Raw genomic sequence first — 14,353 nt, forward strand, 5'->3', positions numbered from 1 at the left:
TGTATTTACCATTTGATGATTCAATTTGTTTAAATAAATGCTGCTATATATTAGTACCTTTGCACAACTGTATTAATTGATGCTTGTGGTTTATTATATTTTATACAGAAATCATGCAAGTCAATCTAAACTTATCCAAATAGAGCCGTTCATTTTATCTGTTAACTATTGCAATGTACTTTTTTTTTCAACATATGCCACTCTACCTTGCACAATGAATAACGACACCAAATGGGTCCTGTGACAGGTTCAAAATTAAAAAGGTGAAAATTTGGGAATGAGAAGGCTTTGGTGATTCACAGCTTCCACCAATCCGAGTGGTTCTACTACACATGCGTGTGAATGTTTGGTAGTGAATGACAGCCACAAATTCTAGAATGTTACTCAACTCTGATGATAGTCTCAAATTTTTAGCAGAAAACAGCAAATTCAAAAGGTCAAACAGACATCCAGAAATGCAGGTGATGCAGATGCATATGGTGTTAGAGTGTGTCATTTACTCTGGGTTTTAAAACCCCTACAATGAGCTAAAGCTTTAAGTGCCACCTTGAAAGAGCATGTTGCAGAAACTTGATGCGCGCTGGTGGGGCACAGACAAACATTAACGAAGTCTTACCGCTCCAGAATTCCCTTGTCTGGCCATGGTAGATTGAAAGACATTCTAGTGTGAAATAACAGGGCATAGGTTGTGAAGATGATTAAAACAGGAAGGCTTCAAAAGATCAATCACTTTAAATACATTTTTATCCAACAGCATTTAACCTTCATGGTTAGAGAAAGAAAGTGAGAGAGAGAGACAGCTGATCAGTTAACACCCTGAATTTAAAAAAAATTCAACTTAATTAAGGAATTTTGGTAGTGTCTGGGTGCAAAGAACACTGCATTTCCTCACCTTTCTACTGGTGTGGAAGTGTTTTCAATGAAGCTGATCACCTTCTCTTTCACATTGACTGACTTTGACTTGAGTGCAAATGTCATTTTGTTGACAAGTGATTTAACTCCTTTGCCATCTGTGCTGTTCAGTTCTCCCTGTAAAATATGGATGAATTAAGGAAGATAAATAATTAAAGAATAAAAAGGTATTTGGCGGTTATCACAAAAAGTTTGCAAATTTTTCTGATTTGATTTACATAAGATTCAAAAGGTGGCACAAAATACCACAACGAAAATGAAGACATATGTATCAAGCTATATATATATATATATATATATATATATATATATATATATATATATATATATATATATATATATATATATATATATATATATAGATATGTTCAAAACATAAGCAAGTTATATCCTGTACATGTATGAGATTTCAGAATCTTTCAGTTTAAATATGAATTCATAGGTTTATTTATATAACGGGGGGAAAAAATACAACAAAATATGATAAATTGTCAAATGAGATTTTTTGTTTCCAACATCATGACTTTAACAGTTAAAATAACTGAAATGCTTGAAGGCTTCCACATTCAAAATGTAAGATCAAAAACAAGATGGACATAACTTCAGATAAGTATCCCTAAAATAAACCAAAAACCATGATTGGAATCATGGCAATCATGACAACCCAAGTATTGAGTACACTGATTTAATGCAAAAACTCTTGATGTATAGTGCGTTACACACAAGCTAAACTCACATCTGCTGAGCTGAGGCTGCTGTGGGATCCTGAGGTACTCACAATCCAGTGAACATAAACGTTATCTGGCCCTTCAACATTAATATCTGCCAGGTGCTGCTGCAATGCTGAGTATTAAAGACAAAAAGTCAGAATCAAACTCCTGTCCACAATGCAAAACTGATGATCTCTACATTTAGAAATGATCAAAATCAAGCATTCAATTATTTAATTAATTGATTGCAGCTGTTATACTGGAATTATCTTTGTGTTCTACTGTACTTTCTTGCCAAAAGAAAATAAAGAGGCTCTCATAATTATTATTTTGAAAAAAAAAAATCAAATACAGAACTTACCCATAAATCCACCTTTTGCAATACTCACAAACTCTTTGTTTTTCTAGACAAGCAATCAAAGAAAGACAAATAATTAATTGACAAAAAAATTGTTGAAATGATGTTGTATTATCAGTCACACGTGACTAAAAAGATTTTAGGTTAGTATTGTCAATTAAAAATGCAGCAAAATAAAAAAAATTTTATGTTTTATGTGTTTTGTGTTTTGTTTTGACAAAACATTTAGTTTTATATATTTTTATATATTTTTTCATTTTGAGCCAAGTTTCAAAACTGTCCTGTAGTGTAAAAAAAGAATGGATGGATGGATGGATTTTACAGGCATTTGTCAATTACCTGATACACTTCAAAATGCTTTCAATAAAAACATACACAACAACTGAATGTAGCAGCTGAGGCAGTTCTGACCTGCAGAAAGTGGGCAAGCACCATGTTCATGTACATGTCCTCCTCTTCACGTCCACTGCCCATAAAGCACAAATGCTCTCCACTGGCCACAGAGCCAGACTCCAAAGACTGCTTCTGTGCCTCCAGAAGAGACTTGACGGACAGGGCAAACTCTGAGGGGTTATGAAGCATCTGTGAACCAAAAACATACCACTACACTTTTACTGGTGCTCTGATGGGACATTCTAGTATGACTGAGGCAACTAATTATCAAAAAATATTAAATAAAATTAAGGAGACAGTGGTAAAGAAAATCTCTCTATATAGGAGCAATTCTTATTAGGCCAATAAACAAATACAATGGTGTTTGTTTAAAACATCTCTCCTCAATAAAATTCCTACCAGGTCAGAGTCCAGGTGAAAGGCAGTAGAGAGGTGACCAGCATTGTACTGCTCGGCAGGACGACAATCAACCACAAAAAATCTGACACCCTCCTAAACAGCATAAAATCACAAGAATGTATATTTCATAGCATTTTCTTCACTGTAAAAGCATCACATGCTGAAACAAATGATCTAGTGGTGACTGGTCATCTTATTGTTTGATTATAAATATACATAATTTTCCCTGAATAACCATAGTCTCTGAACTCCAACTTTTTTTGTTTATACATTTTAAGTGCAGTCTGAAAATATTCAAATGTGTTTGTTCAGCTAAATTTTGTTCCAGCCCTGAGCGGAAGTCAAAATGTAACTGATTAGATGTATGTGAACTCGTGATTTGTGTGCTTCTTGATACTAGAAGTATTAAATATCAAATAGGCATGCAAGAAGACAACCACAAATGCAGAGAAAATGATCTACAAATTAATGCCAGTCAATATTGTGTTTGTAAATGTATTTGATATTTGTGAATCAAAATCTATTTACATGAAGTTATGGAAAAAAATCTAGGTTTGTTCATACCAAGCACAACAATCAAGAAAGGGTTCTAAAAATCGTTCTTAATCGAGCACAACTATAGTGGTATGGAATGCATGCATAAAAACAAATTGGTTGAGCTCACTTTCAGAGCAATCGTTTGTCAGACAACAGATACCAAAACACTGACGCAGTCCAAATCTACTGAAAGGTAAATGGCTCACGTAAGGCTACAGACAACATTGTATTTGTGTCAAGGTGGAAAAAAAAAGTTCCTGATGGGATGCATCTTTGCACAGTTTAGCTTTAACTCTAATTAAAAAAAGCTGAACTAATAGTCATTCAGACTTGTTTGAAACCTAAAGGAAAGTGTGTTGAAGCAGGTTTTAAACTAAATTATGCAGGGCCATGGCCATCCAGGAAGTTTGACACCCCTGCACTACATAAACTATGGTTGCGTCCGAAACCACTGACTACTCAGTAGGTACTGCATTTGAATTTAAATGTACGGCAAATGTAACGACTGTTAGAAAGTATGTTTTATACAGTATGAATGGAACTCGAACGTACAACATCTGCTCATTTTGTCATGACCACGTGACCTACCCATGCGAGTTGCATCAACTTATTCCTATTCATGAATTATCTGGCGAACCATCCTACTGCATCAGATGCACACTTCAGAATCTCACTGGAAGTAGTAGGTCATCCAGGTACTTCTCACATACTAATTTCAAATTCTATAAATTCAGACATACTGCTTAGCTCGCATTCTGTTTTTAGCATACTATATAGAATGAAAGTATGCGATTAAGGACACAGCCATTGCAAATTACATTTAAGGTGCGGTATGTAGGTTTTTGACTAAGGCATAAAAATAACTATATTTTTGCTGATATTTAAGAAATATGCTAAGTGAGTTTATTTGTTTATCTGAAAATGCTAAAGTCAGTTATTCTCTTTGTGAAAATCTGTATTCCGTGTTAAAATGTTTCTCTTTGTTTTAGTCTCTATAACTGCTAGTTTACCCTAATAAATTTAGCATCCTGGGTTGCCTTGGTGGAAAACGCATCGTATTTCATTTAAGTCTTGAAGGCTGCATCGATATATGTATGTGCAGCAGAAAATGCAACCTCTGGAAGACAGCAGCAGCCTCCGAAATGAGATGCAGATTTACAGTTTACAAAATGCAAATCTTATATATTGCACCTTTAATACAGTTTTTTTTTTCAATCCATTGATCTGGTCTGCTGGTTACAAGGAGGTAGATTTTTTTTATATTTCTATAAATTTTTTATTTTATGTTTTATCATTTTTTTTATTGGTGGGTCGTTATCGGCGTTAACGCGAGACTCATTGCGCGATAAAAATAACTAAATAAAATTCACCGTTAATCTATTCTCAAAGTTGGGATGGGAGCTGGGTCTATTCTATGCAAGCTATGATGACTTTTACCTTGATGTTTTAGCACGGATGTATACCTGACCGGTAAGCTGGCTGACAAAAAAGTGCCCTACTGAATTAAATCAGCAGGATACCCGACTTTAACTGCAGTTCATCAGTTTCACTTTATCTCATGAACATTTCATTCATGCCCCCATGACAAACTGGTGTAATAGACACAAATAAGGAGTAAGGACTGGTAATTATTATGGAATTTAATAATGCACGCCAAATGGAAAGAAAAAAAAAGCTCGCGTTTCGCGATGTGTGTGTGTGCGGTCCTTTACTGACAGCCGCATGTGTGGATCTTATTGGAAAATATGGTGAAAAGTCCTATATGACTGTGTTTACTGATTGCGGTGTTTACTTAAATAATGCCACTAATATATGCATACTCCACATGCCTTAATTCCATTTCTGTTCAGTTCAGTATTGACTTTAGTCGGATTAAGGTGATCAAAAATAAATAAATAAATAAAAATTAGCTGTTGAGCTAATGTAGGCCTACAGTTCAAAATTCATGTTTAACTGAACAAACAGTTAGTAAACACAAGTACATCTTATTGAACATCATTTATTTTCATCACCAATTATCATAGTAGAACAGTTTCTCAAGCAGTTTGTGGTCTAATGCGCCACCTGGCTTGAGAAACCCATTCTCAAAGACTTATCATTTGGGTAGCACACATATTGTGAATGCCTTCGGCGGAATTCAAAAGAGCCATTTTAATCTAGATTAATTCTGAGATTATTCCAGATAAAAAAAAATCTATGCCAACCTATAATTTTGTATATTTATGTTATATTTTATAGTTTATGCTTGCGGCGAACAGGTCTTAACTTCATAGCAGCTTTAGTACAGAGCCCTGATCATTAACATTTCTAACAAAAGAGGATATGGAGTGGTCTTTCACAGTTATCGTAGACTGAGAACTCACAGGTTGTAGCTGGTTGGCTTGCAGGATCTCAGGGACTGACACAGGCAGACAGAGTGCCTGACTCAGGTCCATGTCTTCTTCCTTAAGGGCTACCAGACTACTGCCAAACAGATTATGGTTCTCCTGCACAAAAATAAACCACATATACATACATGCAACACCTGCTTACTTATGCCACTTTGCTGCATCATAAACATTAATGCACCTATTGTGAGGTGATTCATTTCATGAGGAAGTTGGCAGAACACTACCCAGTCCAAAGAACACTGATATAATGCTTACCTTTCTAAGAGATAGAGGCGTCTTGCTGTTGTAATACTGCGCTAAAGAGAACAAGTCTTCAATGTCCTCTGCCTCTAGTAATGACGGCGACTGCTCCAGCATTTCTGGAGAAAAAAAGAAGAAAACTTTTAAAAGCAGAACACTTTGGCCATATTGGACAAAGCAACAAATATTTTAATGTACAGTGTTAAGCGAAAGTTTAAGAACCCCTTGCAGAAACTGAGAAAATGTGAATATTTTTAACAAAATAAGAGAGATCATATAAAATGCTTTTGAAGAATGCTCTTTTTAAGCCTATTATTAAGAAACCACAACTGGACCCCAGCAACTTGGCTAATTATAGACCTTTTTCAATTCTTCCATATATCTCTAAAATACTAGAAAAGTTGTTTCTGCCCAATTATGCTCCTTTCTGCAGATGAACAATGTTTTTGAAGTGTTTCAGTCAGGTTTCAGGCCTCATCACAGTACAGAAACCGCATTAGTGAAAATAACCAATGATCTACTCATTTCCTCCTCCTAAACTCTGACAAAACAGAATTATTACTTATTGGACCTAAATCCTATTCACAGCAGATCTCACAACTTAACCTGCAATTAGAGGGGAAAAAAGTTAGCGTTACCTCTACTATAAAAGATCTGGGTGTCTGGGTGCAACTTAACTTTTGAAAATCATATATCCCATGTCACTGCTTTCTTTCATATGAGAAATATCACTAAGTTACGAAGTATGCTATCCATCTCAGATGCAGAAAAGCTAGTCCATGCTTTTATGACTACTAGGCTAAATTACTGCAATGCTGTATTTGCTGGCTGCCCAGCATCCTCTATTAGCAAACTTCAGCTAGTACCAAATGCAGCTGCCAGAGTTCTTACCAGGTCTAGAAAATATGATCAAATCACCCCAATTTTATCCTCCTTACACTGGCTGCCTGTTAAGTTTCGTATTGAATTTAAAATATTGCTTCTTACCTATAAAGCTTTAAATAAACTAGCTCCTGTTTATCTAACCAACCTTCCGTCTCGCTACAATTCAACCCAATTTAAGATCTAAAAACTCAGGGCTTGGTTGTACCTAGAATAACAAAGTCAAGTAAAGGGGGTCGAGCCTTCTTATTTATGGCCCCTAAACTCTGGAATAGCCTTCCTGATAATGTCCGAGGTTCAGACACTCTCGCAATTCAAAATTAAAGACATCTTTTTAGTAAAGCATACACTCAGTGCATCACTTAGCGGTATGATGCATGAATGTGCTCCACGCATCTCAATTATATACACTATGAACAGCAGCTATGCTTATTATTCTCTTTATTCTCTATTTCCACCTGGGGATACTCATCCCGAGGCCCGATTTTGTTTTTTTAGTACTGTCCCAAGTAAGATATTTTGTATAAAAGATGTAAACATATAGATAACAAGATAGCTTAAATTATTAAAATAACCTTTATAAACCTTTGGTTCTTGATAAGGTATGAGATTACCTGGATGATCTACAACATTTTTGCTTTGTGATGATGGTTCATGAGTCTTGACAGTTAATCTGTCTACCATTTATCAGAGGAATAAAAAATAATCTATGTTATGCAGTCTTTTCAGTTGTGAAGTGTCTTTTAAACAATTTAACCTTTCCAAAAGTGACTGCATATTTTTTAGATCCATCTGTTCACATTGTCAATAAGAGACTTAAACAACTATTTCAAGAGTTCAAACTTAGCTGATGATTGATAATAAATCTGTATGTTTGGCATGCTGTCCCGGGAGAGAACGATGAGCTCAGAAGATCCTTGAGCCTGGGGCTCCTTCCCGTTTGAAGGGCGAGAGGGGAGTTTGAGCTCAGATAGGTCTCAGGAATTCAACTGGTTTAGTTAGGACCTACAACAAACTATAGGGATTGCTATGGAGAGATGACTGCTCACTGAAAGGCACGGTAGAAGCCTGACTATGAGCTCATCTATAGTGCCAATTTGGTTTAGTCAATTCATTTATGTCGAATGTTTTTGGACTGTGGGAGAAAACCGAGCAACCAGAGTAAAACCCACGGGAGCACAGGGAGAATATGTAAACTCCGCACAGAAACAACAACTGGCCTAGTAAGGACTTGAACCAGGGACGTTCTTGCTGTGGGGCAACAGTGCTAACCACTGAGCTGCTGTACCACCTTATCTAGGTAAAGGGAGGAAGAGAAAGGGTGGTTCTTCAAGATGAATATAACAAAGGTTATTTATACTGTGATATGATTTATCTGAGGGCTAAATCGTGTGCTAGCTAATGCAGTGCCAGCCGTGGTCAATAATAAGCATGTAATACCCTTGAAATTAGATTATAAATAAACTTCACTAAAAAAAGGTTCAAATGCTCAATGCTCCAGAAGAAAACATTTTTTAAACAAGATGTCATCCAAATCTCTCATTTTGTTGAAATACATTTTCCTTTCCATTTATAAAGCAACAGAAGATACTTGTATGTTTTCATGAGAATAAATTATGTACAATTTACTTTTAAATTCAAAAAGTTTTCACTCCCTGGCACCCTTCATGTTTCATTTTGGAGCGTCAGTGAAACTTTTTATTAGGCGAGTAGTCATTGCTGGATATCTGAAGAATGTGCAGGATATGGAGTATTTTTCTGAAGAACAGCAGGCATTTTAACTGTTCAGAACAAACAAAGGACTCATGAACAACCCTCAAACAAGCAAAAAAAAAAAGGCAAACTGTCGACAAAGTATTATTAGGAACCAAGAGTTTTCAAATTTTGCACAGGGTTATTTTAATAATTTTACATACGTTTTTGTCTTTAAAACTATATGTAAAATTTTTGATGTAAAACACCTGATTTGGGAAAGTACTAATACTTGCACTTTTTAATGAGCTGTCGTTTTTATTCTTCTCATTTTCAAGTGGTTCCCAAACTTTCATAAAATATTGCATTTTCTAATTAAATAATTTGCTGAAGAATTTACTGATTATCTCCTCTTTGTTGTCTCCTTCTTGGATAAGGATGTTATCTCTAGAAATAAAAAACAACAACAAATGTATTTGATCTCATAAAGTATTAAAATGTAACAATCGAGTTCACTGAATCTGAACTGCACACATACTTGGCATTGACTAGGATGATGAGCATAAGGAAGAAGATAAGAAAAGGGTCGGCCTGCTGGAGATAAACATCCCACAAGGCCTGTGTGACTTCAGGTAAACAGTGGCTCGAAAAAAGACTCCCAAGCTGCAAAAGCAAAAACAAAAACAAAAAGTACATTCTTCAGCACACCTCTGAAATTAACATATATTAGATTCATTTTATGACTATGACCATTACACTGTGCAGATTTGATCCAAATTATATTTAAATTAGGGAATGTAAGATGTTAAAATTTATATAATAAGCCAGTATTGTCCAAATGAGTTATTGACAAGACACTGTACTCCCAACCAAGTTCTTAGAAAAAAATAGAAATTACTAGAAAGGTGTACTGTGCTAAGCTGAAACTAAACTTTGCAGGTTGTTGTTCATCAAATGCCTGTTTCACACATACTCCATCTGCAGTGTGATTGTGGCCTGTATTTTTTCAATGGCCATGCTAATATAATAATAATAATAATAATAATAATAACAACAACAATAATAACAACAACAACAACAACAAAATCCTTACATTTATATAGAGCTTTTCTGGGTACTCAAAGCACTTTACAGTAGTTGGGGGAATCTCCTCATCCACAAAATCCATTTTTTTGCGCACCACACAATAGGCTTATTGGTGGATAGATGATAATGTGAAGTCACTTACGATATGGGAATGGTTAAGAGGCCATGATCGACAGAGGCAAGTGGGCAAATTTTGCCATGTTAACAAATTACAGCTTTTACCACATGCAGCTGCAGTCTAGCAGCGAGTTCCAGTTGCGGTGCATCTGCAGCAGTACAGTGATCGTTTGAGACTTTTACAGTGCCAGATACGGAGAAATTCCTTATGACTGGCAGATTTTTTTTAGTACAAACATGTAAACGGAAACAAAAAGGCATAGGAAGTGCAATGTTTGCAGGTTTTTGAATGTTTGTTTGTTTTTTTTACATAAAAAAAATAAAAACATTAAATGGGTGAACACAAGCGCACTGCAAATGTGTGCTGTATGAAAGCACAACAACCAATTCCTGCATCCACACAGACCACATAGCGCATCTGGATCATACAGACACTGCAGACAGTATATGTGTAACAGACATACGTGCGCAATTGACACCTCTGTACTAGAACAAATGTAATATTGAGCAAATATTTTAAATAGATTTAAGACTAACCCAGTTTATGGCATAGGAATCAGGAGTGATCTTTTTAGTGTCCAGGAAGGAGCAGAATTCTGGCTCGTGGTACTGAAGCAGGAGTCGAAACAGATGAAATGGCCGCCCCTTTACAATGCAGTCTCTGCAAAAGGCAATATGCATCAATTATTTCAGCTACTGTACATCAAAGAAGCTTATATTTTAAGATAATGTATGCATATTATCACTACATTTGACTTACAAATGTTGTTGTTTTTAAGCTAAATTTCTATTTTCACACAATATTAAGTTTGACTATTTTGGACAACAAACATATTTACATGGAAATATTTCTAGTGTTTTGGGGGAAAAAATTAAAACCTAATAACTTATCTATCTTTTTTTTTTTAACTTTTTGGTGCACAACATTTTAATACAGATATATGAACACCTCTACCTTGGAATATATTTATTCATGATGGCATAGAAGCAGTTGTAGAGGTCTTTGCGGGACAGCTGTAAGCCCAGGAGTGGTTTGAGGATGTGTGGCCAACTGAGATCTGGAGTGAATGTAACATTTCTGGACTTGCAGTAAAAGGTGATAACTGACTCCACATCTGATACCAGGTCCCGTCCTTCCTCCACTGGTATGCCCAGCTCATCTATATGCAAAAATATATATATAACTTTTTGTTTGATCATATCATAGCACACTGTTTGAGGCAAAAGAATGTAATGAATAAGATTTATTGTGACTTGTTAACATGTCATCTTGACTAAAAAGACAGTGATGTACTGTAGAAGTAGGTGTTGATCTTATGTGAAGGTTGAGTTTAGTCACACTACTCCATAAGAAAGCGCATAAAAGAATAGTCATTTTGGTTTACATTTCAGCTAATGCTAGACAAAGAAGAATGCTTTTAAACTCTGAAATTTACAGGATGGTTTAATAGTTTATAATTATAATGACAAAAAATTAAAAATAAAAATAATCAAGGGAATTGAGATTTTTCAGTCCCCTTTTGGACAAAAATAAAATGTTCTTATGAACATCAAAAAAAATCTTCTTAAATCCAAACTGATTGATGGATTTGATTGTACCATCTATTATTACTAGGGCCTATATGACCAATAACTCACAACAAAACCTATTATATGCCAATTCCCAATGTTTGTAAAATCTTGCGAATACAAATATTTAAAAGGCAAAAAGCTTTAGCAATAAATTAAAAAATATTTAACAAATAAGGCATGATTTGAAAATACTAAAGTAAAAGCATCTTAAAACTACAAAGGCACATAAAAGACTAGACTTGCAAAGAGGTAATTCTGTGTAAAAAAAAAAAAAAAAAAAAAAAAAAAAAAAAAATTACATAGAGTTTTCAATAACAAGTAGGCCAATAATGTAGAGTGCCTGACTCCACATTTATAGAACCTCAATTCTGTTAATGTGAAGTAGTGCAACACTACACATAAATGACACAATGAAAATGAAATGAGGTGAGGTGTGCAAAGGTCATTCACCAGTGAGCTGCTGACTGCGGCTGTGAATGAGCGTCTGTTCTGGTAGATCTAAAACGCCATCCCATGAGGACAGACTATCTCCTTTACCAGACACATTCAGAGCAATCTGTAACACACAAACACCATCAACATCACTACCAGAAACAAAAAAAGTATGAAAAAAAGTATGAGAAAGTGAATACAGAAAAAATGACAGTTTAAAATGCTCCTGTAGCTCACTGAGTGATCATATAAGCTTTATTCACCCCCTCATGGGGTTTACTTTTTAAAGGTTCAGCACTCAAGTCGGTTTACGGTTTCATTAATGGCCATCTGATCAATTGAGAGGCTCTCTAAAGCCCTTTAGGAAACACTGACTGCAGAAAACCCTTTTAAAAAGCAAAGAGACAATCTCTCTTTTTTTGCCATATACAAAAACACTTATTAATCAGCCAAGCATTTGATTTATTGAGATTTTGAGATTTTCACATGATGCAACACAGACTGATCAGTCAAGCGGTTTTGTACTTAGCATACAAAATTTTTTTGAATGATCTTATACACTCATTTTTTAAACATTTTTTTATCTATTTGTAAACGTTAATGTTGTCTAAAGAGTAAAAGTGACAAATATATATATTATTTATTTTTATTCATTTATTTTTTATTTATTTTTATTTTTTCCTGGAAAAAGTTTTATTTATTTCGGCCTGAATAAACGCATTTTTTTATTTAAAAAAAAAACATTTTACGGACAAAATTATTAGCCTCTTTAAGCTATATATTTTTTCAATATTGTATAACAATGATTTGTTCTGTAGACTAACTTGCCTAATTACCCTAACCTGCCTAGTTAACTTAATTAACCTGGTTAAGCCTTCAAATGTCCCTTTAAGCTGTATAGAAGTGTCTTGAAAAATATCTAGTAAATATTATTTACTGTCATCATGGAAAAGATAAAATAAATCAGCTATTAGAGACGATTTATTAAAACTATTGTGTTTAGAAATGTGTTGAGAAAAAAAAACTTTCCGTTAAACAGAAATGGGGGGGGGGGTAAACAGGGGGGCTAATAATTCTGACCTCAACTGTATATGTGTGTGTGTGTGTGTGTGTGTGTGTGTGTGTGTGTGTGTGTGTGTGTATATATATATATATATATATATATATATATATATATATATACATACACACACAAACAAATACTCTGAGTTTTATGAAATTTGCTGGACAAAAAAAGTGCATATAATTCAGTTTTCAGTTTATATAAATGTCAAATTAAACAATTGAATTAATTATTATTTATCTTTGCAAAAGTCATTTTATTCTTAATATTATTATTTGTGTATTAAGAAATATGGTAGTTTTAGTATAGTATAGTAGTTAAGTTTATACTACATCAATGCTGTCATACGTTTTATGGTTGCTGCAAGCTTAAATGACATTTGCTTCATAATTATGAGTTTACTACGCTTCAAGAAAACAGAACACTTTTAGTAGTTATATTGCAGTGAGATTTCTTTTTTGAAGATCTATCATTCATTCATTGACTTTCTTTTTGGCTTAGGCCCTTTAATAATCTGGGGTCGCCACAGCAAAATAAACTGCCAACTTATCCAGCAATTGTTTGTCAATTAAAAAACAAACAAACAAAATAGAATCTAGAAATATGTTGATCAGGAAATTTTATTAGAGAAATCGGAATTAGAAAAAAAATTAAATAAACAAAACTACTTTTTTACTTGTATCATTCCTGAGTTATGACCCAAAAAAAATGGTAGAGGTAAGATTTCCACCCCTATCAGACACACACACTTCAGATAAATTTTTACTTACCATCCATAATTTGGCCCGCTGTGGTGGGGAAAGGTCTCGAACCTGGATGACACCATCCTGGTCACTGTTCAGATCACATACTGCAGAGTCAAGAGCATCAGCCAAATCCTGATTCCTGAAGAAAACAAACAGGTAATTCAGTGTTAATCCAACAAAAGTGTAAAAGTGCTCCTGCTCAAATTTTAGATTCTTTTAATATTTTTTTTTATAAAAAGTCAAAACCCACAAAATGTATTTGGTGCTCACCCTGCATGTTGACATGCAATAATACTAAACTTGTTTACCTTGAGCATTTTTTAATGGGCACACATTACATGCATCCCTGCATACAAGGCCTTAATAATGAAGACTACAAAACAAGTTTGTTAATAACCACATACTAATTTTGAAAAACAAAAAATGTATGGCATACACACAGGTATATTCTATGCAAATATTGTAATACATCTTATAGGGGGGAAATTAAATACATTTCCAGGATCAACATAATTTGTTCTACAAAAAAAAAAAGGAATCAGCACAAAAAATTTATATATATAGTGAAACCAAGCACATTCAAAATTTAAAAAATAAATATATTTGCATACATTTAGAGCAGTGAATCATGTGAAAATGTATGGATGTATGTGTAGACTGATCCTCATTTATGCTGGTTGTCAGAAATGCTAAAACATTTATTCATTCATTTTCGGCTAAGTCCCTTTATTTATCTGGGGTGGCCACAACGAAATGAACCGCCAAACTTATCCATCATATGTTTTGCGCAGCCGATGCCCTGTGATCTCTGGGAAACATCCATA

The 14,353-nt window shown here is 34.4% G+C and overlaps 1 protein-coding gene across 2 annotated transcripts in view; it reads right to left on the minus strand.

The window, feature by feature from the left end:
• tbc1d23 (TBC1 domain family, member 23) overlaps positions 1 to 14,353 on the minus strand; it is a 28,856-nt gene that overhangs the window by 6,640 nt on the left and 7,863 nt on the right. Inside the window, exons 2-15 of one of the 2 annotated variants that reach the window (XM_005165941.6) lie at positions 13,554 to 13,668; positions 11,739 to 11,844; positions 10,672 to 10,876; positions 10,254 to 10,377; positions 9,052 to 9,176; positions 8,914 to 8,960; positions 5,955 to 6,058; positions 5,673 to 5,795; positions 2,773 to 2,865; positions 2,392 to 2,562; positions 1,984 to 2,026; positions 1,649 to 1,755; positions 893 to 1,029; positions 617 to 661 (exon numbers count right to left, since the gene is read on the minus strand). In XM_005165941.6, the coding sequence (XP_005165998.1) occupies positions 617 to 661; positions 893 to 1,029; positions 1,649 to 1,755; positions 1,984 to 2,026; positions 2,392 to 2,562; positions 2,773 to 2,865; positions 5,673 to 5,795; positions 5,955 to 6,058; positions 8,914 to 8,960; positions 9,052 to 9,176; positions 10,254 to 10,377; positions 10,672 to 10,876; positions 11,739 to 11,844; positions 13,554 to 13,668 (1,545 nt within the window). 2 annotated transcript variants of the gene reach the window in all.

The sequence above is a fragment of the Danio rerio genome, chromosome 6 (genome assembly GCF_049306965.1).
Source record: "Danio rerio strain Tuebingen ecotype United States chromosome 6, GRCz12tu, whole genome shotgun sequence".
Classification (NCBI taxonomy): domain Eukaryota; kingdom Metazoa; phylum Chordata; class Actinopteri; order Cypriniformes; family Danionidae; genus Danio; species Danio rerio.